Raw genomic sequence first — 27,653 nt, 5'->3', positions numbered from 1 at the left:
AGGGCCACAGCCTCCTCCGGGCTGCTGGGCTGCTGCCCCTGCACATGGGCCTGGATCTCAGGGGGCAACACACCCAGGAACTGTTCCAGCACCAGCAGCTCCAGCATCTGCTCCTTGGAGTGCGCCTCGGGCTGCAGCCACTGGTGGCACAGCTCACGCAGCTGGACCAGGGCTTCATGGGGCCCCGCCACCTGCTGGTAGCGGAAATGCCGGAATCGAAGGCGCGCGGCCTCAGGGCTGGGGTCCCACGGAGCAGCCTCGCTCTCCTCCTTAGAGTCCTCCAGCTTCACCGTGATGGGCCCTTTGTTCTCCAGGGGTGCGGGGCCCGGGGACCTCAGTGCAGCAGGCCTCATTGGGAGGGTGCAGAGGGGTGTCTGAGGCCAGTGTCTGCCCCTGGGGGAGGAATGGGATGAGGCCGCTGGGTAAGAACAGACAGTGGCAGCTACTTTTATTGTATTCTGCACTGTTTGATTCCCGGATGTGGAAGGTAGATCAAGAAATTGAGGCAGAGAGAGGACGTCATTTGCCAGGCACCCCTGGACGCAGGAGCTACCCTCGTTGTCCTCTCCAGCTGTGTCCACAAAAGTCCCTTGTAGCCTTCTACCCCAAGTGGAAGCTGTTTCTCAGGCCTAGAAAGCACCTCCTCTTTCCCCTAAATCCTATCCTTGTTCTACACGTGCCACTCACACCTGACCTGTAGCCCTCCCACTGAAAGGCGGGTGGCACCTACACCAATCACCTCCTGGGCATTGGCAACTATTGGATGTCCCCCCTCATGCCCACTGCCAGCCCATCACTTTGATGCCCACTGTCCCAGTCTCCCTCAGATCTGGCTTCACCATCACCCCTCCCAGCCTAGTCCCACAAAGCAGACTTCCTTCACCTGGTTCCTGCCTTCACCTGTGTGAGATCCCACGTGTGAACCAGCCCCCAGGTAGCACCCTCACTCCATCCTCTGAGCCCAACTTATCGCTCCACATAATGCCCCATCATTTCTTGCATGGGGCCTTAGGCCTCAGCTCCCTCATTCAGGTGGGGCTGGGAGGTGATGGAGGAGCTCTAATGGGGTCTACAAAGGCCCAAAGAACACTGGATCGGGGGAGCCTGCAAGCTACGTCTGAGATCCTGCTCTCGCCCACTTGCTCTGTGATCTTGACGTGTCCCTGTGCCTCTGTGAGCCTCGGTCTTCTCATATGCAAATGGATGACCTCCGCCCGCGCTGCTGCTCATGCAGCTAGGGGAACACACGGGCTTTGTGAAGAAATGTTTATTAAAGGGGTGGTCCCTCAGAAGTCACCCGCGTTCCTGGAATCGATTTCGGGGGCCGCCAGCCTCCATGGGTCAAACCTTCGCACCTCGAGGTTCCAGGTCAACCTGAAAACTTGCGCGGAAGGCCATCAACAAGCCGCCAGGACCCCGCGGAGACCCTCGGACTACATTTCCCAGCACGCTCGGAGGGCAACTTCCGCTTTAGGGAGCGATGGCCGGTCCTGGCGAGCAATGGTTGGGTTCGCAGAACATTTTGCTGTGGCAGTGCGCGGTGACTGACGGAACCCGCGCGACTTCGCCGGGCCCGCCTGCCGGGAATCCTCAGGTCCCTACCCTCCTTTCTGGTCCCGCTGGATAGCCGGAACCCCCGAGTCCGGAGCCACGGCCCCGGTTCCCGTCCGACTTTTCCCGGTTGCGAGGACCCCGCCCCTCACCTCCGCGCCCAGCGGGCCGCTCCGCGCCCCGGAGCACGCGCAGTCGCCGACCTTCCCTCCCCGGCCAGACTACGTTTCCCCGAAGGCTGCGCGCACTCAGTAGGGCGCCCCCTTGTCCCTCCCCAACCCTCGCCTCCGTTCCCGCCCCCGACCCGTCCCCGGGGGTAGCGGTGGTGGCAACGATCAGGTCGCGCCCCGGAACGCCTCTTCCTGCGCTCTCCGCCCCGGATCCAGGCGTCCGCCCCCCCTGCCCCGTCGACTCGCGCAAGCTTCTTGGGGGTCAACGTCCACAAGCGCCGTCTTCCCGACTGCGCATGCCTCTCATCACGTTTCCTTCAATTCTCTACCGGCCGTCAGAGATTAGCAGGGCGCTGCACCAATCACCACCTTCGCCAGGATGCCGTAAACCCTTCTACCTCCCGCGTCTCCATGGCAACCTCCTGCCAGGAGGGGGCGCCTTATTAGATGCCTCCGGGCCGCACAATGGGGAGGCTCGGACCGATGCTCTCTGGGAGGTGTAGTCGGCGCGGCTCTCCATGTTCACGTCCGTGACGCGACGACGTTCCTTTGTGCTCTCGGGCGGTGGGCGGGCCTGGGCGTCTCCTGGGCAACCGGTGGCGGAGAACGGTCGTCTCACCCGTGGGATGAGTGTTAGGAGAGAGGATGGAGAGTTGCAGAGACAGTGATGAGACAGAGACAAAGAGTTGCAGAGACTTGGGGCCAGATAGAGGCACGAGGCAGAGACAGAGACCCAGAGCCTGCGAGGGCAAAGAGAGATGTGAAGAGAGAGAGAACCAGAGCCTGCGAGGGCCGACACTCTGGACAGGGAGAGATAGTGATGAGAGACCGTGACAGAGAGAAGTAGAGACTCGGAGGAAGAGACAGATCCAAAGTCTGAGGGTAGAGAGAGATGTGAGGAGAGACAGAGACCCAGAGCCTACGAGGGCAGATATTCGGGGCAGAGAGAGAGTGACTTAAAGGCTCAGGGCAGGGAGAGTTATGAGAGACAGAGAAAAAGACATGCAGACACTCTGGGGCAGAGAGAGACAGAAACCCAGAGCCACTGAGGACAGAGATGTGAGGGAGAGGCGGTGAAAGTAAGTGAACAAGACAGAGAGATCGAGAAACACAGAGTCAGAGACATAGGAATAGAGACACCGGTCAAAGAGAAAGCCGAGAGGAAGTTCATTTCTCAGAGACAGTATGATAAGAAATCAAGGGATCAGAGAGTCAGGGCTGGGGAGGGAGGTGTGTTAGAAGAGCAAGAACGAGATCAAGATAGATCAGGATGGGATGGAGAAGAGAGGGGAGACAGAGACAGAGGGAGAGGTAGGATGGACCCACAGAGACCGGAGGTGCATGAGACTCAAGGGACAGTCAGGGCTACAGGAGAACAGGCAAGAGAGGAGAATGGGGCAAAATTAGAGGTACAGTAAGATGGGCTGAGACTTTTCAAAGATTCAGAGAAAGATAACAGACAGCAAGAAGAGAGATGGGGAGAGTCGGAGAGAACTGGATAGGAAAACCCATCCAAAACGTGAAAATAAGGAAAAAAGATGAGTGGGAACCTTCACTGAGGTTTTACCAAGCTTTGTCTACCAAGCTTGCCTCAGGTCATCTGACTCCATAAGCAAAGCAACTCTTTTTTACTTAACTACTTTTTATCAGAGTCCAGATGCTGCAAAGTTAGATGCCAACTTGTAAAACGTTGGTAAGTTGCAAATGCATTCCCTCCAGTAGAAAAGAGAACCCCAAAAGCTTATGATTGTATCACCTGTAGGACAATTAAGCAGTTTTGTATCCCACGTTGTACTTTAATTCAGTGTCCTTTCTTTCACCGTCTCTATAGTCGCTTCTCTCCATTCTTCCTGAAACCACCTAAATCATTTTGCTGGTTCCCTCAGTGAGGTAAATAAAATCTTTGACATGTGCACATTGAAGATTTGTGTGAGAATCATGTTTTCAACTTTTGTGAAAATTATATTTTGACAGTCTGAAGGAAATTAATTCTATGGGATGGGAGAGTCAGGGAGAAAGAGAAAAACTGTGAGACAGAACAAGGAAAGGTGGTAGGGAGGATGATGGAAAGTAGACGGAGAGAAAACAAGCCGAGGGTAGCGGCCACGCCACCGAACTACATTTCCCAGAAGATTTCGGGGCGCGGTCGACAGGGCTGAGCGCGCCGTCGGGGGCGGGCTCGACGCGGCCTCCAGCAATTCCGGACGTCGCCTGGCAACCGTATCCCGCCTCCCCTCCTCCCCCTCCGACAAGATGGAGGCTGGGCTCGTCAGCTTCCAGGAAGCGGCCCTGTGAGGCGGGAGATGGAAAAGGGCTGTTACTCCGCTGGCCCAACTGAAGTAGACGGCCCATGTCGTGGCCCGGAGGTGAGAGCTGGTGGCCGCGCGGGAGCCTGGGCTCTGGGGACGGGAGCTACAGCGCCGTCTTGCTCGGCTCCGGTCGGGGGAGGGAAACGGTGTGAGGCCGCTGCGCGCGCAGCCCGTGACGCGCGGAGGTCAGCCAAACGGAGATTTCGGCGGCCCCGCGGCTGTCTGGGAAATGTAGTCTGGCTGGGCGTGACGCCAGCCCTCCTGGTTCGTCCTGCGGGACGTGCTGACTCTATTGCTGTTCTTTCCTGGGTGGGAGCGCTTTTCCGCCCACGACAGCGCGAGCCGAGCGTGCGGTGATGCCCTGCTCCTTTCAGGCTCTGCTGTCCCTTCGCGGGCCTTTTCTGTCTCAGAGCGCGTGCGCGCTTTCCTGCCGTCCTCCGGGTGTCTGGAAAATGTAGTCCTGAGGGGCGAGCCCCGTTTTCCACCCAGGCATTGGGCGGCGGGCTTGGGGTCTATCCCCCGAGAGGGGGAGCCCGCGAGTGCATGGGGGATGGGTGAGAGAGAGAATGAATGAATGAGTTAATTAAATTGTGCAAGCGCAGGGGAAGGCGTGGGTGGTAGAGGGATGGATGGGCGTGTAAGTGCTCTGAACACACGTCTGCCTTCTGGCGAGAGTCTTCCCACGACCACCTGCCTTTCCCTACCTCCCTGGGGTGGACGGCCCTGTGGGCTGTGCTGTGCTGTGCTGGGTGGCTTTGTCTCAAGCCAGGTGAGTCCTGGGTCCATGAAGGTTCTTCTCCTAGGTGCTGTAGCCACTCAACAAATACGGATCCATTGTGTGTTTATTTGTCGTTTTCACAAGCGTTACTTTTTAAAGTTTGTTTTTTCATCAGGTGCTATGTTCACATGGTTCAAAGTACAAAAGGGACAAAGTGAGAAGCCTGTCTCCCACTGCTGTACCTCATTTGAGAATTATTCATCAAGTGGCTCTGGGTGTCTCCTATGTGCCGGGCACTGGCACAACAGAAGGCTCAGCAGACACAGCTCCAGCCCTCAGGCTGCATGTGACAGACACACAGAAAAATACGTGTGTGTGTTGGTTGGCTGATCATGTTACATTTGAGCAGGGACTTAAAGGAGGTGAAGTAAAAAGCTATGCAGATAATGGGGAAGAATCCTCGACTGGGCCAAAGGTAACTGCAGGAGCAAAGGCCCTGAGTCAGGAGCATCTTTGCCCTGCCCCAGGGATGTAGCCAGGAGTGATCAAGGGAGAGGAGGCTTCCAGGACTGAGGCAGCTGGTGAGGACCTTGGCTTTTACTCAGAGAGAGGTGGGAGGCATGGGAGAGCTCCAAGCAGAGGGGGGACAGGATCAAACGTAGGTTTTATTAAATCTCTTTTATCAATGGATGCTTCACAGTGGTGGCAGTAATTAAGGTGATTCTCTTCTGTATTAGTTTCTTAACAAATTACTACCAACATAAGTGGCATAAGACAATGCAAATTAATTATCTTACCATTCTTTAGGTCAGAAGTCCAAAATAGGTCTTAAAACAAAAAAAAAAAAACCCATTTCCGTTAATTCCGACTCATAGTGACTTACGGGGCTAAAATCAAGGTGTTGGCAGGGCTGGTTCCTTCTGGAGGCTCTAGGGGAGAATCCATTCCCTTGCCTTTTCCAGCTTCTAGATGCCACCTGCATTCCTTGGTTCATGACCCCCTTTCTCTATCTTCAAAGCCAGCAATGGCTGGTTGAGTCTTTCTCATGATGCCATCCTTCTGGTTCTGAGTCTTCTACCTCCCTCTTCCATTTTAAAGACTCTCGTTGTTACACTGGGCCCACATGGTTAATCCATGATAATCTCCCCATCTCAAATCTTCTGATTAGCAACGTTAATTCCATCTTTAACCTTAATTCCCTCTTGCCTTGTAAGGTAACATATTTGCAAGTTTCTGGGATTAGGACATGGACATCTTTGCTGACCACAAAGATTTTCTGCCGACCACACCTTCCTACTCGGGGCTCTGAGAGGGGGCTCCCTCCACCCTTCAGCAGACTATCACTAAGGAGCAGTTGGGCAGGTGCTCTAATGTGGAATAAGAGACAGAGGTGCTGCAGAACATCCTGACTTTATATAAATTGTTTCTTGGCTCTGGAAGGGCCCTAGTTTTGTGGCACAAAGTGCTCCCATTGGTAGTTCGCAAAGTCTTCCTTTTCTCTGAGGAAGAGGGTAGTGGCCCCTTGGCTAGGGAGGAGGACTCTCAGGGGTACCCTTGCCCTCAGTCACTGGGCAGGTGCCCCATGCACCAACCCCTCCAGAAGTTGTGTGAAGTGCCTCTTCTGAGACTGTTGGTCTTTCCTGCTGGGCTTATTACACCAGCTTTGTACTAGTACTCCCACTTTGCATTTATCCATTTTCCTGCTAGTCTTCCTTCAGCCAGACTCCATCTCTAGAGAGTGTGTCTCTGTCTTAAGTTGGCAGAGTTTCCCAGCTGCTGTGGTCCTTGAGATCTGTCCAGAGCCTCGTGGACTCAAGTACCTGGGGACATTTTCATGGATGCCAAGGGGGCAATGGCCTGCAGCAAGGGACTCCCCTCCAGGATCCTCTGTTTGTCTGTGAAATGGGGCTAATGATGCCTCTCGTTTGCACTGTGGTGAGGATGAAATTAAACAGTATCTGTAAAGTGCTTGGTCCTTCACAGGTGTCCAGGAATCGTAAGACATGGTTGTCATTATTCAGACACTTACCCCTTCGGCCCCTCTAGGAGCAGAGTCACAGCCAGTGTCTGTTAGAATGTGTTTGGCTGCAAGTAAGACATAAACTAACAGTGGCTTAAACAGCACTGGCTGTATTTGTTTTCTATTGCTGCTGTAACAAATTACCACAAATTTAGTGGCTTAAAAATAACACAAATTTATCCTGTTACAGTTTTGTAGGTTAGAAGTTGAAACGGGTTGGCAGGGATGGTTCTTTCTGGAGGCTCTAAAAGGCCATTTGCATTCCTTAGTTTCCTCATATTACTCCATCCTCTTGCTTCCATCCTCATATCTCCTCTGACTCTGATCTTTCTTCTTCTTATAAGGACCCTTGTGGTTACAGTGGGCTCATCCAGATAATCCAGGATAATCTCCCCATCTCAAGAACCTTAATTTAACCACATCTACAAAGTCCTTCTGCCATGTAAGGTAATATATTCACAGGTTCAGGACATGGACATCTTTGGGAGCCATTATTGGGTCTATCATACTGACTGTAGTCCCCGAGTAAGGAGCATGGAAATGGGTAGCTCATCTGCTCACCAGTGTCTGAGAGGTGGCCAGGGTCTTCTGACTCTCTTGGCTTTCATGTGTGGTTAGGAGATAGTCCTGTAGCCCTCTTGTTGGGGGAAGAGCGTAAAACCCCCCAGCACTCCTTTCTTTTGGTTTCATCAGTCAAAACTGTGTGACATGTTTTTTCAGCTCCAAGGGAGGCTGAGAAGTAAGTGTGCAGTGGCTCTAGTGGTAGAGAGAGAAGGGGCTGGGCGTGCCACTGGGTGAAGGCTGGACAGTGGTCGGGACTCCTCTGTGCTGACACATTAATGCCCATGTGTTCCCCCCTTACAGGAAGAGACAGGTGTGGCCGGAGAGGGCGAGAGGCTGCCATTGTGGGGACGGCGGTAGCTGCGTGGATGGGCAGGGGGTAGGGAGCTCATTGAGGTGCATGGCTCGGGGAGGTGGAATGAAGACAGCTATCCCACCAGCAGCCCCCCACCTGCAGGTATTGGGGAAGGCCCCCCTCAGCAGGATTGGTATCCGCCGCAGCACCAAGCGGGACCGGAAGTCCATCACCCTGCATGTGAAGCTGGAGGTGCTACGGAGGTTCGAGGAGGGTGAGAAGCTGACGCAGATCGCCAGGGCGCTGGGGCTGGCCACCTCCACTGTGGCCTCCATCCGCGTCAACAAGGAGAAGATCCGGGCCAATTCACAGGCAGCCACGCCGGTCAGCGCCACTCAGCTGACCCGCTGCCGGAGTGTGGTGATGGGCCACATGGAGCGCCTGCTGAGCCTGTGGATTGAGGAGCAGAAGCGACAGAACCTACCTGTCAGCACGCTGCTTATCCAGGACAAGGCACGCCGGCTCTTCGCGGAGCTACAGCGTGAGCAGGGTGAGGGTGCCCAGGCCGAGACCTTTGGGGCCAGCAATGGCTGGTTTGCCCGCTTCAAGGCACGCCACAATGTACTGCTGACGGATGAGCCTGCTGTGGCCGATGCCCAGGCTGCTGCCCGCTACCCTGAAGTGCTGCGCGGCATCCTGGAGGAGGGCCGTTACTCGCCGCAGCAGGTCTTCAATGTAGACGAGACAGGCCTGTTCTGGAAGCGGCTGCCTGAGCGCACACTGCTGGCATTGGAGGGGGCAGCTGGGCCAGCACCCAAGGCATCCAAGGACCACCTGACCCTGCTCCTTGGTGGCAATGCGGCTGGTGACTTCAAGCTGAAGCCCCTGTTGGTGTACCCCTCAGAGAACCCACGCGCCCTCAAGGGCTGCTCCAAGGCCAGCCTGCCAGTTGTTTGGCGCTCCAACCGCAATGACTGGCTGACACCCAGCATCTTCCAGGAGTGGTTTACTGGCTGCTTCTGCCCAGCTGTTGAGAGCTACTGTGCCCAGCGTGGCCTCCCGCACCGTGCCCTGCTGCTCCTGGATGGTGCGCCCTGCCACCCTGCCCACCTGGACAGCCTCTCAGCCCATGTGCGCGTTGAGTTCCTGCCCAAGAACACCTCAGCCCTGATCCAGCCCATGAACCAGGGTGTCATCGCTGCCTTCAAGGCCCATTACCTGCGCCGCACACTCAGCCAGCTGGTGCAGGAGACGGCTGGTGAGGACCGGCCCTCTGTCTGGGAATTCTGGCGCAGCTATACTGTCATGAGTGCTGTGGACAATATTGCTGAGGCCTGGGCAGAACTACGGCCCGCCACTATGAATGGCGCCTGGAGGAAGCTGTGGCCTGAGTGCGTGCCTGATGGCGCCCCTGAGCCTGATGCTGTGGCCCAGCTCCGCCGCAGCATCGTGGCACTGGCCAGCCACGTAGGCCTTGGGGACTTGGCTGAGGCTGATGTTGCCTGCCTGCTGCAGGCCCACGGGGAGCCCCTGCCCCACAGCAGGCCCCAGGATGCAGATGATGGGGACGTCGGCTGCTCTGGGCCACCTTGGGAGGAAGAGAAAGGCCTGGCCTCCAAGAGATCAGAGCAGGAGCTCACGGAGGCCAGGGAGGGTGCAGGGGCCAAGGAGGCTGGTGTGGGCAGGCTGAGCCCCGAGCATCTGACCCAGGCCCTGTCCCACTTTGCCACTGGTCTGCGGATCCTCGTAGACAATGACCCCAACAGGGAGCGCAGCCTGCGGGTGTCTCGGGGTGTCCACAGTGCCCTCGCCTGTCTCCGGGAGCTGCATCGAGACAGAAGGCGGCAGGCTCGGGTGGCTTCGGCAGCAAGGGAGTTGACTGGAGGACTGTCCTCGCCTCAGGACACGTGAGTGGCTGAGGCCACAGCCCCAGGAGGACATGCTGTGGCTGCCCTGCAGGTCATCTCTGGATTCTGGGTTTGGGTCTGACCTTAGATGAGCTCTGTCCAGTGATGTTTCTGGAGGGCAGATGCTGCCTCTTTCCCACCCACGTTTCTCACAGCTTATGCCTCGTGGCCCTTCTACAGCTATTCACATACGGTGTTACTGGCTTGGGGGAACAGGAGAAGGGTTCTTCCTGATTGGTCAGTGAGCTCTGGGGCCCAGGAGTGCACACTGTGACAGAGATGCATACCTGAAGGTGAAGTAGTTGCCCAGTGCAGCCCAATAGGGCTGCCCTCTTGGTGGCGGTGAGGGGCCAAGGCTGAGACACTAGCCTCTCCCTTTTCCCCAGCATCCCACTCTCTGCTCCATTGTGGTCCTTTCCAGACAATGTTCAGAGGAGAGTTCCCTGCACTCAGCATCTCCCTGCTCACCTCTCATGCTGTCTTCACCCCACTCTGCTATAATGTCTTGTCTGGTCAAGGTGTCTGTTGCCCTTCTTGTACCTGAATCTGTGGGCACAGGTTGGCTCTTGTCTTTACCCCACTGTGGCCTTTGCTACCAGATACTGCTTCCTACGTTTGGAGATGTCTTCTTCCCCAGGCTTCTGTGACGAAGCTGGTTTGGTTTTGCTCCAGCCTCTGCCACTGAGCCTTCTACAGCTCTGAGAATCGCTGGGTCTGGTGCTCTTTGGGAAATCCCATCCACTCCTGAGGGCTCAGTGACCACCTCAGGGTTGGTTCCCAGCTCAGTGGCTGCAGCCTAGCCTCTCCGAGCTCTAGACCCATAGCTGTATCTCCAATGGACAGACTCTCCCCCTACCCCCTGACAGCCTTGTCATTTCCTCTCATTCCAGCTTGGTCTCCTGCCACTCAAACTGCAACAGCAGGCACCCTGGGGTGTCCACCCAACCCTACAGACAAACCATGCTGGCCACCAAAACACACATATTCAACAAGGGAAGATGTTTGCTCTGTGAGCAACAGGTGGTGGGACAGAGATATCAGGCCTCATGAACTCCTTTCAGCATGGGCATCTGTGCATGCGTGTGTCTGTGAGCCAAGAAATAAAGATGGGAGAATGGATTTCTGCCACCTCTGTCTTGGCTAACGATTGCATTGATGGGGCCTGCTGACAACACGTCACAGTGGCTGGGGGCCCAGCCTTGCTGGTGAAGGTCAGATGAGGTCCTTTGCATGCTTTCCCTGGAGGAGTGGAGAGAAGAGTGGAAGAAGTGATGGAGCTTTTCTCAGCATCTTGGTGACTGGGTTAATTCATTGTACAAATTATGAGCACTTCTAATGTGCTAGGTGTTGGGGAAAGCAGGGTTGATGAGTGGCTTCAGGAGTTGCCAGCCCAAAGGTCATGATTTGTGTGACAGGGCTATGATGGGGGACTTAGGAGAGACCCCAGTCCAATCGAGGCAGAGGACAGGACCCATCGGGTAAGACTTTCTGGGGAGGTGACATCCTAGGCTTTGGGGACGTTGCTGACGAGCAACCAGAAAACCAGTCATTTCAGAATGCCACGTGTCAGGGGCTTGTCAGAATAAAGTGGGGGGCAGCAGGCCTGAGGAGGGAGGAGTGGACCTGGAGTGGCCCACAGTGGGTGACCACGTCCCAGTAGCTGGAGAAGGCAGGCGAGCAGGCTGGGGATGGTGGGGCCAAATCCAAACGGATGGTGGAGGTTTGGAGATGAGCCAAGTCCCAAGAGTTGGGGAAGGGGGGTGAGCTGCCACCCCAGCCCGAGGAAGCGACTGGCCTGGAGATCACACGGCAGTGCTTGGAGGTGAGGACGTACCCGTGGACCTCTCTGGCTCCAGGACCCATCTCCTCGGAGCCGAAGACGGCACTTGGCCCCCTGACAAGTGCGCAGAAGAGGCTCTGAACCACCTCAACGAACGCCCTCTCACAGGCACCCAAAGAATTAACTTTCTGGCAACCCTTGCGTTCCCTCCCACCCCCACCCCCCACCCCCGAGTGAGGGTGCCTGCTGCTTCCTAGGAAATTAGTATCTTGAACACTGCGGTCTGGTTTTCCGACGCCTCCGTTGTGGAATACATTTCCCAGAAAGCCCCGCGGAGAGTGCACTCCTTCCGCTTCCCCCCACTCCCGTGGATCGTTGCCATAGAGACACTCCGCGCCTGACCCCCGCCGCCCAACTTTGCGCGCTAGCGTGGGACGTAGGCTGGAAGGTCGCACGTGAGGGGTCCAGGGACAGAGGGGGATGATAAAACGCCGGAAGTGGCGCGCGAAAAGACCGGAAGCTCCGCTTCCTCGGGCCCCAGGGTGGTTGGTCGTCGTTCCCTCGCGGAGGGGCCGGTCACGCGACTCCCGGGGGTGGTGAGTCTGGGCGCAGGAAGGTCGGAGGTATCGGGAAAGCCCCAGGCATGGTGTGCGGCCGGCCGGCCGGGGGCAGTGGGGGAACCCATCTCTATAGGAACGCGGACGGCGAGACCTCTGAGAAGGGCGGCACGGGGACCACTGGACCTGGAGTCCGGCGGGGGCGGGGCCATCCCCGGAAGTGGTTTCTGCTGTCAGGATGTGCTGTGGGGAAGGGTTGGGGGAGCTCCCGTCACTTCTCCCGGGTCTCTGCCCGGGAACTGGCACCCATCTGGCGCCATAGCTGGCGTTCCTGAACCCTCTTCGTTTTTCCAGCCCGTAGTCTTGGCCCCCACGTCGCCTCCATAGCTGTTCCTGGTTCCCTGTCCCTTCCAGCCTCTTCCTGGACCCCCCCCTCCACTGGTGTCCATGCCCACTCATCTGTTCCACTTTCCCATCCAAAAAAACCAAAAACCAAACGTGTTGTTGTGGAGTCGATTCCAACTCGTAGCGACCATACAGGACAGAGTAGAACTGCCCCACAGGGTGCCCACGGCTGTAATCTTTACAGAAGTAAGCAGCTACACTTTTCTTTCTCAGACTGGCTGGTGGGTTTGAACCACCAACCTTTTGGTTAGCAGCCAAGCACTTAACCACTGTGCCACTAGCTCCCTGTAAACGGCCCACACCTCCTCTGGGAAGCTTTCCGGGATTTCGGCCGTCTGGGCAAGGGACTACTTTTGTACTCATTGCGCTTGGGTGCACCCTTCCATACTGTGAGCATGTGGGGTGAGATGGGGCTCCCCGCACACTGGGATTGAAATCCAGATCCTCACCCTAGTCGAAGTACCAGAAAGACCTGCCTTGATTTTTGCATGTGCCGTTCCCTCCACCTGAATTGCCCTCTCCGCAGCTGTTAGCTTCTCATGGCACCCTCCTGGAGAGTGAGGATCTCGGGGTGGGAGGGGACTGCCCTGGGCTGTGGGGCTGTGACCAGCCCCTTTAAAAAGATGCATTGGGATTTAAAATATCTTTTTTTTTTTTTTTTAAGTCCCAGTCGTTTAACACATGAACGTTGCAAAGAAAATTCCGATGCTATATGGGAATTTAGAAAGGAAAAAGTGGGTGTTCTTCCCTAATTGTTTTCCCCAGAATTATCAGGCAGGTGTTTATTCTTCTAGACCCTTCCTGAACATAACAGTAATGTAATATAACAGTAACACCTGTGTACACACACAAACATGCATGCAACGGTTTGTGGTTTTAAAATTCTGACCTCTGAGATACGTTGGATGAGGAGGGTCATGGCTTACTCTTTTGTCTGGCAGTGTAGGGTGGATGGCTCTCCCCATCCACTCTACCTGTAGTCTCAGGTGGTTGAGCTGAGCCTCATGGACTCTGTGGGAGTTGGCCATGGGGGAAGGGAAGGCCTCCCAGTGGAGGAGCCATCCCTTGCCTTTAAGGTGCCTGGCTCTCCATAGCTGGACTGCAGCCACCCCTGGCCTCCATCTTGTTCTCTCAGCCCATCTCTCCTGTCAATCTTCCCAGTGCCCTCAGGCTGTGTCTCACTTGTTCAGACTCCCTCTGGGTACTGATATTCTGCTAGCTCCCACTTGCACTCTGCCTGGCTGCTGGTAGGGTTTTCTCAGTTCACCAGAGACACTGAGCATGCCCACATCTCCCATCCTGGGAGCAGCTCTGATGCTCTCATCTCTGGAGTCCCAGCCCCCAGGACCATGCTTCTTGCCCTGCGTGCCCCAGTCTGGCCCAACCATCTGAAGTTCCCTGGCAAAGGTGGGCCCATTCTCCACGTGTATGGGTTCCCAATGCCAAGTGTTCTGAATGTCCTTTTGAAGGCTTAAGGATGGAGGAGCTCTCCTGCTCAACTGGCCAGGACACGGAGGAGCCTGGGGAGCCCCCAGCAGGTGGTCTTGCAGGATGTGGGTGGGCAGAGGGGTGTAGGCATCACGTCCCTGATTGGATGGGGGCGTGTGTCCCAGGCAGGTGGTGTGTGTGGCACAAGTGAGAGGAAAAGAGACCAACTTCCTGTGGCCTCACCATGGCAACTGGCCCAGAGTCCTTTGAGCAGGAAGGACTTGTGATCATCAAGATGGAGGAGGATGAGGCTGCCCCATGGGAACCTGGACCCCTTCAGGAACCTCAGCCCCCAACCCTGCCACCCAGGCTTGGCAGGGACCCGCGGCATCGATTCCGTAGCTTTCGCTATGAAGAGGCCTCCAGCCCTCATGAGGCCCTGATCCAGCTGCGCAAGCTGTGCCGCCTGTGGCTGCAGCCCGAGCTGCACTCCAAGGAGCAAATGCTGGAGCTGCTGGTGCTGGAACAGTTCCTGGGTGTGCTGCCTTCAGATGCCAGGGTCTGGGTGGAGGCCCAGTGTCCCAAGAGCGGCGAGGAGGCTGCGGCACTTGTGGAGGACCTCACCCAGATGTTTCAGGAGACTGGTGAGCCCTGGGAGTCCAGGAGGCTGGTTAGAGGGCCCAAAGGGCGGGGTAATGTGTGAGGGGATACAGCCCATGATCCTGGGTCCTAAGTGCCCACCAGCTCTGCTCAGGCTCTTGATGTCCCTGTTGTGGGGATGAAGAGTCAGAGGCACCAGTAGGTTTGGAGTCTTCCAACTTCTGAGGAGCCTCCCTGAAGCGTGAGCTTGAGGTTGATGTGACTTTTCAGCCTCCCAGTGTTCCCCAGGCCTCCTCTTCCTTCCTTCCCTCCTTCCTCACGAGGTCAGTGAGTACCTGATGTGCACCAGTCCCTGTTGGTACAGCAGGGAAAGACACAGGCAAGTTCCCTCACTTATGGAGCCTTATCTAGTCGAGATGGGCGGCGAGAGCTCCCCTCCCAGTTTGGGGTGCTTTTCTCTCCCTGGAGGGGATGGGGGTAGAGTAGGCAAGCACAGAGGGCAGCCTGGCCAGGGGTAGCTTTGTAGTTCCTGTCTTCACCTTGGGCTCCCTATGTGTGTGTGTGTGCGTGTGTCTCTGTGTGTGCGTATGTGTGGGTCTGTGGGCAGAGAGTGACAACCATGAAACAGTCAAGAGAGAAGTAGGTTCCAGCTGTCATTCATTCCTGTATTCTCTGTCTGCACTCGTTCACTCATGCACGTTGATGTAGTGCTTCTGCATGCTTTCCCTCTGTTTTAGTCAGGAGACAGAAACCGAAGCACTTTTCTTGGTAGCAGTTTTATTAAGGTGTAATGCACATACCATACGGTTCATCTGTTTAAAGTTTACAGTTCAGTGGCTTTTAGAATATTCAGAGTTGTACAGTCATCACAACTATGTAATTCCAGAACGCTTTCATCACCTCAAAAAGAAATCCTGTACCCATTAAGCAGTCTCTCTTCATTTCTCCCTCTTCACAACCCCTGGCAACCACTAATCTGCTTTCTGTCCCCGTGGACTTGTCTATTCCAGACATTTCGTATAAATGGAATCATGCAGTATGTGGCCTTTTGTATCTGACTTCTTTTGCTGAGCATAATGTTTTCAAGGTTCGTCCACATTGTAGCGTGTATCAGTACTTCTTTCATTTTTATGGCTAAATATCGTACGGATGTACCACATTTTAATTGTTCATTTATCTGTTGCTAGACATTTGAGTGGTTTCTACTTTCTGGCTATTAGAAATAATGCTCCTATAAACATTTGTGTACAAGCTATTGTGTGGAAGTATGTTTTCATTTTTCTTGGGTGTACACTTAGGAGTGGAATTGATGGGTCATGCTGTAACTCTTGCTTTAAACTTTTGAAGAATTGGCTGCACAACACTTGTTTTAACAGGGAATTTAACGTAAAGGATTTTACCTAGATGTTGAAGGACAGAAAAGGTAAAAAAAAACAACAAAAAAACAAACACTAGATGTCATGGCAGTAAGAACTGCAGTGAGCAGTGTTCACTCCTAGAGCTGGGGGAACAAAGGGAAGAGGTTGGAATTAGGACAATTAGAAGCTTGGAGGAGGAACCACAGGGCTAGGACCCAGACTCCTCAGGAGGGGCTGCAGCTGGCTGGTGATAAGGGCTTCTGAGAGGGACATGAGGAAGATTTTTCTGCATATGTTGGAAGAGTTGCAAACTGGATTCAAACCCTACCAAGGAAATTTGAAAATCTTGATAAATCAAAACTGTTTTTTGCCTAGGCATATATGTGAGGTGCAAACGAGATGTCTCTGGATGCATACATCTGTAATCCTCATGGGGTATTTTTGCTGGAATGTTGGGCTCTGTCTCTTAAGGCTTCTGCCCGTGTTTTGAGTGACGACCAATGCTTGCCCCCTCTTGAGAGGACTGGCTCCAGTTCTGGTTCCCATAGGCTGGGGATTCCGGCTGTTTCCCAGCTTCCTTCTGAACGAACGCTCCAACAACACACATTATAAAAAGGGATTTTCCATCAAAACACTGTGGATGTTAGAACAGCAGCCTGCAGGTCAGTTAACGAGCTCAGTCCTAGCACTCACATGGATCTCTGTGAGTGTGCGCCACTACATCCACTCAGCATTGAAACCACACGGTTTCAAGTTCACATTTATTATATCTCAGTATTGCAAATTCACAACAGTTCACATTTACGTGGAGACTCCTGTCTTCATCCCGTGCCCTGACTGACCGAGGCCCCACTCATTGCTGGCCCCTCTGATGCCCCAATGTGAGATTGGAGAGAGAGACCTGTTTTCTCTGCCCTGCCCTTTGGCCAGGCTTTCTCTAGGTGATCTCAGTGATGGCTATTGTGATGGTGTTGGGGACTCCAGGACCCTGGTGTCCCGAGCTCTTCCCCGGCTGTCACTGTCCTTGGGCTGTGATTCACTACAGAGACTCACAGACCTCACTGAAAGCCGTTATACTCCTGGTAAGTTTATTACCATGAAAGGATGCAGACACACAGGGCAAGTTCCAGGAGAGACCAGGCAGGAGCGTCCAAATGTCCTCTCCTGCTGGAATCTTAACGGATAACACTTAATTCTGACAGCAATCTTGTGACAACACGTGTGAAGTATTGCCACCCAGGGAAGTCTGAGTCTTAGTGTACGGGATTTTTTTTGGTAGTTGATCACATTGCCATAGGTTGGTTGTGGGCTAACCTTAGTTACTCAGTCTCCTGCCTCTCCAAAGGAGAAGTCCAAGGCCCCTACTATAAATCACATTGTTAGATAAACTATCTGGTGTACACCAACCAAAACCAATTGCTGTGGAGTCGATTCTGACTCATGACGACCCCATGCGTGTCAGAGTAGAGCTGTGCTCCACAGTGTGTTTTCAATGACTGATTTTTCAGAAGTAGATTGCCTGGTCTTCCTTCCGAGGTTCCTCTGGGTAGACTTGAACCTCCAGCCATTCAAGTGCATGGCTGTTTGCACCACCCAGGGACTCTGGTGTGGCCTGAAGCCCTGGGGTAAACAAAGACGCTCTCATTATACAGGGTATTCCAAGGGCTTGGAGGTTATCTCCACTACTTGACTGTCAGTTTATCGTACTGTAATGGCTTGCATGTTGCTGTGATGCTGAAAGCTATGCCACTGGTATTTCAAATGCCAGTAGGGTCACCCATGGTGGACAGGTTTCAGCGGTGCTTCCAGACTAAGACAGACTAGCAAGAAGGACCTTGTGAGATACCTCTGAAAAAATGGGCCAGTGAAAACCTTATGAAACGGCAGTGAAACATTGTCTGGTATACTACCGAAAGGTGAGCCCCTCAGGTTGGAAGACACTCAAAATACGACTGGGGAAGAGGTGCCTCCTCAAAGTAGAGTCAACCTCAGTGACGTGGATGGAGTAAAGCTTTTGGGACCTTCATTTACTGATGTAGCACGACTCAGAAGAAACAGGTGCAAACATCCATTAGTAAGCGGAACGTGGAACGTATGAAGTATGAATCTAGGAAAATTGGAAGTTGTCAAAAATGAAATGGAATGCTTGAAGATTGGTATCCTAGGCATTAGTGAGCTGAAATGGACTGGTATTGGTCATTTTGAATCAGACAATCATATGGTTTGCTATGCCGGGAATGACAAATTGAAGAGGAGCGATGTCACATTCATTGTCAAAAAGAACATTTTAAGATCTATCCTGAAGTACAACACTGTCGGTGATAGGATAATATCAATACATCTGCAAGGAAGACCAGTTAATATGACTATTATTCAAATTTACATACCAATCACTAATGCCAAAGATGAGAAAATTGAAGATTTTTACCAACTTCTGCAGTCTGAAATTGATCAAACACGCAATCAAGATGCATTGATGATTACTGGTGATTGGAATGTGAAAGTTGGAAACAAAGAAGAAGGCTCAGTAGTTGGAAAATATGGCCTTGGTAATGAATAGAAATGACACCGGAGATTGCATGATAGAATTTTGCAAGACCAACGACCTAGTCATTGGAAATACCTTCTTCAAGAACATGAATGGGACTATGCATGTGGAACTCGCCAGATAGACTACCGAGGAATCAAATCGACTACATCTGTGGAAACAGACGATGGAGAAGTTCAGTAGCATCAGTCACAACAAGGCCAGGGGCCGACTGCAGAACTGACCATCAGTTACTCATATGCAAGTTCAAGTTGAAGCTGAAGAAGATTACAGCAAGTGTATGAGAGCCAAAGTATGACCTTGAGTATATCCCACCTGAATTTAGAGACCATCTCAAGAATTGATTTGACATGACAGATTGAACACTAATGACTGAAGACCAGACAGATGTGGCATGACATCAAGGACATCATACATGAAGAAAGCAAAACGCCATTAAAAAGACAGGAAAGAAAGAAAAGACCAATATGGATGTCGGAAGAGACTCTGAAACTTGCTCTTGAATGTCGAGTAGCTAAAGCAAACAGAAGAAATGATGAAGTAAAATAGCAGAACAGAAGATTTCAAAGGGCGGCTCAAGAAAACAAAGTATTATAATAAATGTGCAAAGACCTGGAGTTAGGAAACCAAAAGGAAAGAACACCCTTCACATTTCTCAAGATGAAAGAATTGAAGAAAAAATTTCAAGCTTCAAGTTGCAATCTTGAAGGATTCTATGGGCAAAAAATTGAATGACACAGGAAGCATCAAAGGAAGTAAAGAAAACACGGAGTCACTGTACTAAAAATAATTGGTTGGTGTTCAGCCATTTCAGGAGGTAGCATATGATCAAGAACTGATGGTATTGAAGGAGGAAGTCCAAGCTGCACTGAAGACATTGGTGAAAAACAAGCCTCCAGGGATTGATGGAATTGAGATGTTCCAACAAATAGATGCAATGCTGAGAAGTTTGGAAGACAGCTATTTGGCCAGGTGACTGGAAGAGATCCATATTGTGCCCATTCCAAAGAAAGGTGATCCAACAGAGTGCAGAAATTATTGAACAATATCATTACTCTCACACATAAGTAAAATTTTGCTGAAGATAATCCAAAAATGGTTGCAGCAGTGCATCTACAGGGAACTGCCAGAAATCCAACCCAGATTAAGAAGAGGTTGTGGAACAAGGGATATCATTGCTGATGTTGGATGGATCTTAGCTGAAAGCAGAAAATACCAGAAAGATGTTTACCTGTGTTTTATTGACTATGCAGAGGCATTTGACTGTATCGATCATGACAAATTAAGGATAACATTGTGAAGAATGGAAATTCTGGAACACTTAATTGTCATGCGGAACCCGTACATAGAACAAGAGGCAGTCGTTTGAACAGAACAAGGTGATACTGTGTGGTTTAAAATCAGAAAAGGTGTGCATCAGGGTTGTATCCTCTCACTGTACTTAATCTGTATGCTGAGCAAATCGGAGAAGTTGAACTGTATGAAGAAGAACTTGACATCAGGATTGGAGGCAGGCTCATGAAAAACCTGCGATATGCAGATGACACAACCTTGTGTGCTGAAATTGAAGAGGACTTAAAGTACTTACTGATGAAGATCAAAGACTGTACAGCCTTCAGTATGGATTACACCTCAACGTAAAAGAAAAATCCTCACAACTGGATCAATAGGCAGCATCATGATAAACAGAAAAGATTGAAGTTGTCAAGGATTTCATTTTACTTTGATCCATAATCAGTGCCCATGGAAACAGCAATCAAGAAATCAAATGACATACTGCCTTGGGCAAACCTGCTGCAAAAGACCTTTTTCAAGTGTTAAAAAGCAAAGCTGTCACTTTGAGGACTAAGGTGCACCTGACCCAAGCCACGATATTTTCAGTTGCCTCATATGCATGTGAAAGCTGGACAATGAATAAGGAAGACTGAAGAAGAATTGATGCCTTTGAATTATGGTCTTGGCGAAGAATATTGAATATACCATGGACTTCCAGAAGAACGAACAAATCTGTCTTGGAAGAAGTACAGCCAGAATGCTCCTTAGAAGTGAGGATGGCGAGACCATCTCAGATACTTCGGACATACTATCAGGAGGGACCAATCCCTGGAGTAGGACATCGTGCTTGGTAAAGTAAAAGGTCAGCGAAAAAGAGGAAGACCCTCAATGAGATGGATTGACATAGTGGCTGCAATAATAGGCTCAAACATAGCAATGATTGTGAAGGTGGCTCAGGACTGGGCAGCATTTAGTTCTGTTACATGGGGTCGTTATGAGTCTGAAACGACTCCACGGCACCTAACAACAACAGAGGTTATCTAGGAGTCCTGATGTTGCAGTGGTTAAGAGATGGCTGCTAACCGAAAGGTCGGTGGTTCGTAGTACCCACCAGCTGCTCTGCAGGAGAAAAGACCTGGCAGTCTACTCCTGTAAAGATCATGGCCTAGGAAACTCTATGGAGCAGTTCTACTCAGTCCTTGTAAGGTCACTATGAATCCGAATTGACTAGATAGAACACAACAACATAGGTTATCTCCTAGGATCCAGGAAAGGGTGGAGCTTTTCTTTGGTATGTGCAGGGTGCGGACAACGCAGACCTGCTGAGTTAACCCTTTTCTGCACATCCCGCCACAGTAGAAGGTAGCTTCTAATCTTGCGTCCATCTCCTTGCTGTCCAGTGACTTCCTGGCTTGGGTTTCAGGGACCTTGGGTGTCCTCTTGGTGTGCATGTGTGTTTGCTCAGGGGTGGGGTATCCTGTGTGATCTGGATGGCAGGGCCATGTCCTGTCTGGTTGGAGTCCTCAGGCAACATCCAGCCCAGGCTGGTGCAGTGAGCACTCAGGGGCATGGCATACAGTTTACCGCCTGTATGATTGATTGATTGTCGTGGACACCGACCCCCATGTGCTTAGAGCAGGACTGAGAATGCTAATGCTCTCCTTTCCCCCTAGTGCTGGCCCAGGACCCTCATGAGGATGGGCAGTCCGGAGACCCAGCAGAGGTGGCCAAGCCCTTCTCAGACGGTGCTCAGGTGAGCTGTGAGTCCTCTGAAGCCGAAGATGGCACATACTGCTGCCCTCCCCCCACCCACAGCTCTGTCTGACCCCCCCGTGCCCACAGAGCAGAAGGTCTCCTGGGGCAGAGACCGTTTGTGAAGGATGGCCGAGACCCCACATTCTTTGCCCAGCAGTATGTCCAGAAAGTCATGACAGGTGGGCAGATGGAGGTGTCCTGAGGTGTCAAGCTCCGGCAGGCAGGGAACAAGGTACCAACCTGGAGCACCCTTCTGAATGCAGCACATCTTGAAGGAGTCTGAGCCCCAGCCTGGCGTCTGGGCAGGCCTTGGGGATGGGCTGTGTGCCTGCTGCGTGGGCTCCACAAGCAGAGTACAGGGCTGCGTGTGGGGCAGGAGTTGGTGTGCTCAGGGCACACAGGTGCACGGCAGCCTTTGGGGGTGGAGGGTCAGTGCTGTCTTGCAAGGGAGTGTGCAGCCCCTCCTTACACTAAACTGTGCAGCAGCGTGTTCGACACTCCTCACCTGCAGGTTTGGCACGGGAGCCTCCCCTGTAGCCTTCCCTGGGTCCCGGTTCTGAGGGGGCTGTATCTGAGGACACGGGCTCCAGGTGGGGCCTCCCCAGCTCATGCTGTCTAGAGAGAGGAGTGGGCACCTCCCTGGGTCTTGGGACCTCAGGACCCAAACCCACATGCTTGGGGGCCAGACCAGGGCCACAATAGGCAGAGGGCACAGGTGGGGCCACCAGGGCTTAGCTCTGACTGCTGACAGATGGTACAGCTAGAAAAGCTGGAAATCCAGGGTTTTACTGTTGCCACCCAGTTCACATTTTAAAAGGGCATTGAGTGCGCCCAGGGAGCACGTCCATGGGCAGGAATGACCAAACTAGCCTACAGCTAGAGGCTGGGGCTCCTCTCCTTTTTCTAGGGCTTCTCGGCTGTGCCTCGAGGGCAGGCTTTGGTCTCCGCTTTACTTCTCTTGGTCTCCGTGCAGCCCCTAGCCTGGACTGGCCCCTGGTGCCTGCTGGGTGAGCAGCCAGGTCCTCCAGGTAGCCTCCTTGCTGCCCATGTACCTCCTCCCTGTCTCTCCACCCTGGGCTCTGCCTGACTTTCCAAAAGTGGGTTTTCTTTTATTAATTTAGCCATAATGTCTGTTGCACAGAAATAGGAATACTCTGATCATTACGTAATGTTCACCTTCCAGTTTTATTTTTTTAATTAAAAAATGTAATACAGTGCTCGCTTTGGTGGCACATATACTAAATATGGAACGATAGAGAGATTAGCATGGCCCCTGTGCAAGGATAACAGGCAAATTCATGAAGCATTCCATGTTTTTGTAGAAACTGTTGAATTGGGGTATGTTTTGCTGTGTATATTCTCAACAACAACAAAATAAATAAAAATTTAAAAAATGTAATATATGCGCATTATAAAATAATTCAACCTTATGTCTTAGTTATTTAGTGCTGCTATAACAAGTTAGTGGCTTTAACAAACAGAAGTTTATTTTCTCAGGAGGCTAAAAGTCCGAATTCAGGGTGCTGGCTCGAGGGGAAGGCTTTCTCTGTCGGCTCTTGGGGAAGGTCCTTGTCTTTTCAGCTTTTATTCCTTGGCTTCTTGGTGATCCTCATGTGTTATGGCATCTATCTTCCCCCTTCTCTGCTTCCTTGCTTACTTGTTTAATCTCTTTTATAGCTTAAAACAGACTGATTTAAAACACACCCTACAATAATACTGTCTCATTAACATAACAATTAAACTCATTCCCAAATGGGATTATAACCAGAGGTATAGGGGTTAGGATTTGCAGCACATGTTTTTTGGGGACACAGTTCAAGTCAAAACACTTTACAAAAGCAAGCAAAGTTAACGTGCCTTGTGTGGTCTCCCTCTTCAGAGGCGGATACTGTTGATGGTTTGCTGTGTGTCCTTCCTCCCTTCTCTTACGTACATACATGTGGAGCACACACATACGTGTGTGTACATATGCACATAGATGTTCCCAAAGAAACCCCACTAATGCTCCACAGCCTGCTGTTTTCCCTTATGTTGGGGCTGCTTCCAGAGGCACATGCAGCTCCACCGGTTCTTTTTAGCAGCTTCTTAGGAGTCAGTGCAGCTGCCTCATGATCTGTTGTCCAGCCTGGCTGGGGTGTGTGGGCTGCTGTCCATTCCTCACCCTTCAGAGCAGTGAGGTGGGCACTGAAGCTTGTCCCTAGGAGGCACTCCCAGTGTTTCTGGTCCTGGCAGGTAACCCAGGCGCTTCCACAGGGGCAGGGAGGCCCGTGCTCACAGACATTGATCAGGTACACATGGAGGGAGGGCGTAATGGCCAAGGAGCATGTCCACGGTCTCCTGCAGGTAAGTGGGGAGGCTGGACCACGCCCCTGCTGTCAAAGCCAGTGCCTCACCGTTGACCCCATTCCTGGGCTTCCTGAGAAGCCACAAGGCCTGGGAACTCCCATAGTGGCCCTGCCTAGCTGCCCCACAGGATGTTGAAAGGCTGGCAACCTTTTGACAACAGCCAGGGCTGTGTTACCATAAAACTCTGATTGCAAATAAAAGACACAAAACTGAACCTGAGAGATGCTGTTCATGGAAGAAGCAAGGAGCCTGGACTTCCCCCGCTGCGGGAGGATGCATAGGAGACTGGTCTTGGTGGCTGCCTCTGGGCCCCACTGTGGGAGAGAGACCCTTACCTGGGTCTCCTATAGCCAATTGGGGTGGTGTATTTTACCATGCGCATGTATTACCTTTAAAAATAAACCACCAGCAAAAAGCAATCCTGGTAGTCCTGACATCCTTAATTATGTTGCTGAAGATCTCTCCAAGCTCCAGGCTAGAAAAAGTGTTTCCTGTAACTGGACAGCTTCTTGTCCCTCCTCCTGGCTGCCCTGAGCCCTTGGACTCAGTTTTATGCACAGTTGCAGTTAGCTCCTGTGCTGAGGAGCTGGAATGTGGAGAGACTTTTCTTTCTCTTTTTTTTGATTTTCAGTTTCTGCATTTGGTCTGAATCAGCTTATTGTGTATCGTGTCACCTCAAGGCATTTAGGAGGCCTCCAAGTCGGTGATTTGGGGTAGTGGGAGCCTGTGGTGAATCACTGGATGTTGGGGGGGGGGCATTGTTTAGAGTCGTGGTGGGTGTAGAGAGCTTGTTCATTTCTAAGAGTGAAGTTAACTTAGTTCGATGGGCCAGAATTCTCCCAGTGGCAAGCGAACTGTCCCCAAATATTGGACCGGGATCTGTTCCCTAAAGAGAGAGACTCCTACATAATTCTTTTTTTTTATTGCTGTAATTAAATGAAGTTTACATTTCAAGTTAGTCTCCCATACAGAATTTTTTTTCTTAAACATACATTGTTATGACACCCCAACCGCTCACCCCATTCTGCGACAGCACACTCGTCCCCTCCGCCCCTGATTCCCAGTGAACATTCAACCAGCTCCTTACTCTCTCTGCCTTCCCCTCTAACTTCTGGACAGAAGCTGTCCCTTTGGTGTCTTATATCTACTTGTCTAAGAGGGACGTTCTTCACGAGTATCACTTTATGCCCCACAGTCCAGTCCAATCCCTGTCTGAAGAGTTCCTGCATAATTCTTAACAGGTTTTGCCCAAGCTTGTCAGCATTTCCTACCAATAAATATTATCTCCCCATTTTACAGCGGGTCAGGGCCCAGGCTGCAGCAGCACTGAAAGCCCTGGGCACAGGGCAGGGACACAGATATTCTCCGAAGATGCCAGGAGAGACTGACGTAGACAGTGCCTCCTTGTCCCCTGTCTGGGGCTTGAGGACTCAGCTCAAGAGGCCGCCGAGTGCTGGCGAGTGCCGGGGCAGCAAGCGGGACCGCAAGGCCATCAACCTGCAGGTGAAGCTGGAGGTGCTGCGGCGCTTTGAAGCTGGAGAGAAGCTCAGTCGGATCGCCAAGGCGCTGGGGCTGTCCACCTCCACCGTGGCTACGATCCGAGACAACAAGGACAAGATCCGGGCGAGCTCCCAGGCAGCCACGCCACAGGCGGCCACCAAGCTGACGCGAAGCCGCAGCCTGGTGATGGAGAACATGGAACGTTTGCTTAGCGTGTGGATCGAGGACCAGAACCAGCGTAACGTGCCTATTAACGTCGTGCTCATCCAAGAGAAGGCTCGTAGCCTGTTCGAGGACCTCAAGCGGGAGCAGGGCGAGGGCGCGGAGTCTGAAACGTTTGGGGCCAGTCGCGGGTGGTTTGCCCGCTTCAAGGCGCGCCACAGCCTGCATGGCATCGGGGCGAGCGGTGAGGCCACAGCTGCCGACGCGGAGGCTGCCAGCAAGTACCCTATCCTGCTGCGGAGAGTGATTCAGGACGGCGGCTACACGCCCCGGCAGGTGTTCAATGTGGACGAAACCGGGCTTTTCTGGAAGCGGCTGCCAGACAGGACGTTCATTTCCTTAGAGGAGAAGTCAGCCCTCGGGTTCAAGGCTGCCCGGGATCTCCTGACCCTGCTTCTCGGCAGCAACGCGGCCGGTGACTTCAAGCTGAAGCCCTTGCTGGTGTATCCCTCGGAGAACCCGCGTGCCCTCAAGGGCTTTTCCAAGCCCAACCTGCCCGTGGTGTGGCGATCACACAAGAAGGCCTGGGTGACCATGAGCCTCTTCCAGGAGTGGTTCGTGCACTTCTTCTGCCCTGCTGTGGAGAGGTACTGTGCCCAGAACGGCCTCCCGTACAAAGCACTGCTCATCCTGGACAGTGCCCCCGGCCACCCCGGGAACCTGGACGACCTCTCAGACCATGTGCGCGTGGAGTACTTGCCGAAGAACACCACAGCCCTCATTCAGCCCATGAACCAGGATGTAATCGCCACCTTCAAGGCCTGCTACTTGCGGAGGGTCTTCCACCTGCTGGCAGCGAGGGCAAGTGGACCGGACAAGCGATCTGCCATCCGGGACTTCTGGCGGGACTACACCATCCTGGATGCCGTATACAACATCTCCGAGTCCTGGGAGGAACTCCCGCCGGCGATGCTGAACGGAGGGTGGAGGAAACTATGGCCTGAGTGCGTCCAGGGTAACAAAGGCACCCCGCATGCTGATACCCTCCTGCACATACGGCGGGACATCGTGGCACTGGCGAAGAGCGCGGGCTTCCTGGAGGTGGCGGAGGCCGACATTGTGGAACTACTGCAGTGCCGCAGCGCGGACCTGTCCAACGAGGAGCTGATGGGACTGGAGCAGGAGCGTGCGGCCGGGGAGGAGGGCGAGGACAGTCCGCCCGCCCCCCGCCAGCTCACAGCTCGGCACCTGGCCAAGGCCCTAGCTCACTTTGACGCCGGCCTGCAGATTGTCAGCGACAATGACCCCAACCTGGAGCGCAGCCTCAAAGTGTGTCGGGGTGTCAACAACATGATCAGCTGCTATCGGGAACTCTTCAAGGAGAAGAAGAGAGGCTCCAAGTAGCGGTGTGGGGGAGGGGGGGCTGGGAGTTCTGAGGTCACAGGACCTGGCGAGGATCCTCTTGCCTTTATCACATGGAAGTTACACTGATTCTGAATGTTCCCATTTTGTGGTATTTAATTTTCTAAATGTTTTTATCAGCACTAAATTATTATCTCAAATGAACTTCCCTCTCAAATACATGGTTCTAGAAAGCCTGAACTCTCATGTGTGATTTTATTATATGCTGGGGCCCCTTGGAGAAGTTTTGTAGTGGAACCACGATGCACATCCCCTTTTGTTACTCCTGGCACCTATATTGTACACCTACCGTGTACACTGGATGCAAATCCTGTCAGTGGAGGGGTCCTATGTGTTTTCTGGTCCCCTCACCGGTCTCCTGGGCCTCAGGCCTGCAGACAGTGAAGGCTGAACCCATCAGAGCCCCTAAAGAGCCTCGGAGAGGATGAGGGAGATAGTACTGCCTGGGCACACCTCCCAGCCCCATTCCTCCAGTGCCCTGGACACATCTCACCTCCTTCCCTGTGCCCAAAATGGTGCTGTATCCTGGCTGGCTGGGAAGAGGGAGGAAGGACTTTGGCCTGTGGTGCCTGAGCCTTTGCAGCGCCACACTCCAGCCTCTGCCCACCAAGCCTCTCAGCATGGGACATCCTCATGGCTCAATTGCAAGCATCCCTGGCCAGACCCTGAGTGCTAATTCTTCCGCTCTCCTCTTGTCTCTTCTCTTCTCCCTGCTCTCTCTGCCCTGCATTCCCTCTCCCCAAGGTCTCCTTTTGACTCCACCACACCCCTTTGAATATTTTCTTCCCGTGGTCACTGGCTCATCCCAAGCATTTGGAGACAAGGATCCCATGAGGGAGTACTGGGGGGCCTACAGATGCCCTTCAGGAGGAGGCCTTCGGGGATAGTACATGGGAAAGCCATAGGGAAGTGGCCCATTTGGGTAAGGACACAGGTTATGGGGCATATACCGGCCTCATTGCATGCCATGCAGGTTTTCAGGTGAG

At 52.8% G+C, this 27,653-nt stretch overlaps 4 protein-coding genes and 1 non-coding gene across 5 annotated transcripts in view; 4 read left to right on the top strand and 1 right to left on the bottom strand.

Moving 5' to 3' along the window:
- Window positions 1–1,763, bottom strand: part of LOC101361389 (myeloid zinc finger 1) — a 10,609-nt gene extending 8,846 nt beyond the window's left edge. The window contains exons 1-2 of the mRNA XM_012558555.2: window positions 1,704–1,763; window positions 6–393 (exon numbers count right to left, since the gene is read on the bottom strand). Coding sequence (XP_012414009.1) covers window positions 6–353 — 348 coding nt within the window. The 5' untranslated portion in view covers window positions 354–393; window positions 1,704–1,763. The remainder of the gene's footprint in view (window positions 1–5; window positions 394–1,703) is intronic.
- Window positions 1,764–7,729: 5,966 nt separating this feature from the next.
- LOC101361130 (tigger transposable element-derived protein 1-like) lies at window positions 7,730–9,535 on the top strand. Its single transcript, XM_004386936.1, has one exon. It carries the CDS (start codon window positions 7,730–7,732, stop codon window positions 9,533–9,535), a length of 1,806 nt encoding a protein of 601 aa, XP_004386993.1.
- A 4,410-nt stretch (window positions 9,536–13,945) lies between these two features.
- LOC101360876 (zinc finger and SCAN domain-containing protein 22-like) lies at window positions 13,946–21,307 on the top strand. The gene is made up of 2 exons (XM_023741197.1): window positions 13,946–14,345; window positions 21,156–21,307. The coding sequence occupies exons 1-2, from the start codon at window positions 13,946–13,948 to the stop codon at window positions 21,305–21,307; spliced, it is 552 nt and encodes a 183-aa protein (XP_023596965.1).
- A 1,144-nt stretch (window positions 21,308–22,451) lies between these two features.
- Window positions 22,452–22,555, top strand: LOC111822434 (U6 spliceosomal RNA). The gene has a single exon (XR_002825699.1). It is a non-coding gene; the product is annotated as a U6 spliceosomal RNA (small nuclear RNA).
- Window positions 22,556–24,931: 2,376 nt separating this feature from the next.
- On the top strand, window positions 24,932–26,649 carry LOC101360615 (tigger transposable element-derived protein 1-like). Its single transcript, XM_004386934.2, has one exon. It carries the CDS (start codon window positions 24,955–24,957, stop codon window positions 26,647–26,649), a length of 1,695 nt encoding a protein of 564 aa, XP_004386991.1. The 5' UTR covers window positions 24,932–24,954.
- Window positions 26,650–27,653: the final 1,004 nt, after the last annotated feature.

This window comes from Trichechus manatus, unplaced genomic scaffold (genome assembly GCF_000243295.1).
Source record: "Trichechus manatus latirostris isolate Lorelei unplaced genomic scaffold, TriManLat1.0 scaffold00176, whole genome shotgun sequence".
NCBI classification, from domain to species: domain Eukaryota; kingdom Metazoa; phylum Chordata; class Mammalia; order Sirenia; family Trichechidae; genus Trichechus; species Trichechus manatus.
Note: the sequence above shows the minus strand (reverse complement) of the source record. Positions and strands in the feature narration are given on the sequence as shown.

Bases quoted from the DNA above. Each gene is read 5' to 3' on its own strand.
- LOC101360615 (XM_004386934.2), top strand. From the start codon at position 24,955: ATGCCAGGAGAGACTGACGTAGACAGTGCCTCCTTGTCCCCTGTCTGG.
- LOC101360876 (XM_023741197.1), top strand. From the start codon at position 13,946: ATGGCAACTGGCCCAGAGTCCTTTGAGCAGGAAGGACTTGTGATCATC. The intron at 14,346-21,155 runs GTGAGCCCTGGG...CTTTCCCCCTAG, and splicing joins CCAGATGTTTCAGGAGACTG to TGCTGGCCCAGGACCCTCAT.
- LOC101361130 (XM_004386936.1), top strand. From the start codon at position 7,730: ATGGCTCGGGGAGGTGGAATGAAGACAGCTATCCCACCAGCAGCCCCC.